At 48.5% G+C, this 1,144-nt stretch overlaps 1 protein-coding gene across 1 annotated transcript in view; it reads left to right on the top strand.

Annotated features, from left to right (window-relative positions):
- Positions 1–315: 315 nt before the first annotated feature.
- Positions 316–1,144, top strand: part of LOC103763048 (dystrobrevin beta) — a 15,187-nt gene continuing 14,358 nt past the window's right edge. The window contains exon 1 of the mRNA XM_029965974.1: positions 316–382. Coding sequence (XP_029821834.1) covers positions 316–382 — 67 coding nt within the window. The remainder of the gene's footprint in view (positions 383–1,144) is intronic.

Here is a 1,144-nt window from a genome sequence, read left to right on the forward strand (position 1 = left end):
ACGTGGTATTTCTGTTTGTATTAATGCTGCTCTGAGCCTTTCAGACTTAGCAGGAGCAATTAAAACGTTCAGAATTAATGTTTCCTGTGCCCCCCCCTCCCTCAGAAGGTGTTCAGGAGCCCAAAGTGTGTGTGTGTGTCGTGGAACAGGGTAATTATGGAGGGATGTCTGTCTGTCTGTCTGTCTGCTGGCCTGCTCACTCCCCAGACAGGATCAGACTGTTTCTGGTGAGGGATAAACCCACGTTGTTCACAGCAGGTTGCTCTTGTAACAGCAGTTCTGACACAAACAGTGTTTGCCATTTCTGTCTCCAGGATGATTGAGGAGAGTGGGAAGAGGAGGAGGACCATGGCAGAGAAGAGGCAGCTGTTCATGGAAATGAGTAAGTAGGAAATCTGAAGGCACAGTGTCCTTTATTCTTTACCAAGAGCTCCCCTGGGACAGTTTTGCCACATCATTCCCATCTCCTTCCACGAGACATTGCCCCACCCAGGGAAAAACATCCAGAGTGCCCCTGGGAGCTGCTCAGGAGGAGCAGCAAAAGGTGGGTCACACCTGCCAGGGAGGTCAGTCATTCCAAGGGTTTGGGAAGCTCCTTTTTTGAAGAACGTTCACATTTCTCATCTCTGGCAATACCTGAGGTTTGTGGGCAGCTGCTGAAATAAATAGTGACAACAGACAACAGAGCACCTTTTGCCTTAAAAAAAATAAAAAATGACCCTACAACACTGGTGTGACTCAGGAGAGGAACAGTTTGTGGGCTGGTTTGTGCAGGATCACTCCTGGCAGAGAGCTTGGGATTGTTAAAACCCTGCATGCTTGCATGCCATCCCCTTATTCTGCTGTCCTGTGGGAGCACAGGGCTGAAGGAAACTCCTAGATTGATCTGGCATGTCCTTAATTCCAGTTACAAACCGAGGGAGGTCTTCCTTAAAACTGGATATTGATACTGTTCTGTTGAAGGAATTCCAGAGTAGCATTTTTATCATAGAATCGTGGGATGGTTTGGGAGGGAAAGGACCTTAAAGCCCAACCCTTTCCATGAAGAAATTCCTCCTGTTGTCCAGGCTGGCATGCTGGAGGGAATCTCCTCAGAACCTTTTCCAGTCCAATGGCACATCCCCACTGGAATGGCTGTGGCTGG

This window comes from Manacus vitellinus, unplaced genomic scaffold (assembly GCF_001715985.3).
Source record: "Manacus vitellinus isolate BGI_N305 unplaced genomic scaffold, ASM171598v3 scaffold_128_pilon, whole genome shotgun sequence".
In the NCBI taxonomy this organism is placed as follows: domain Eukaryota; kingdom Metazoa; phylum Chordata; class Aves; order Passeriformes; family Pipridae; genus Manacus; species Manacus vitellinus.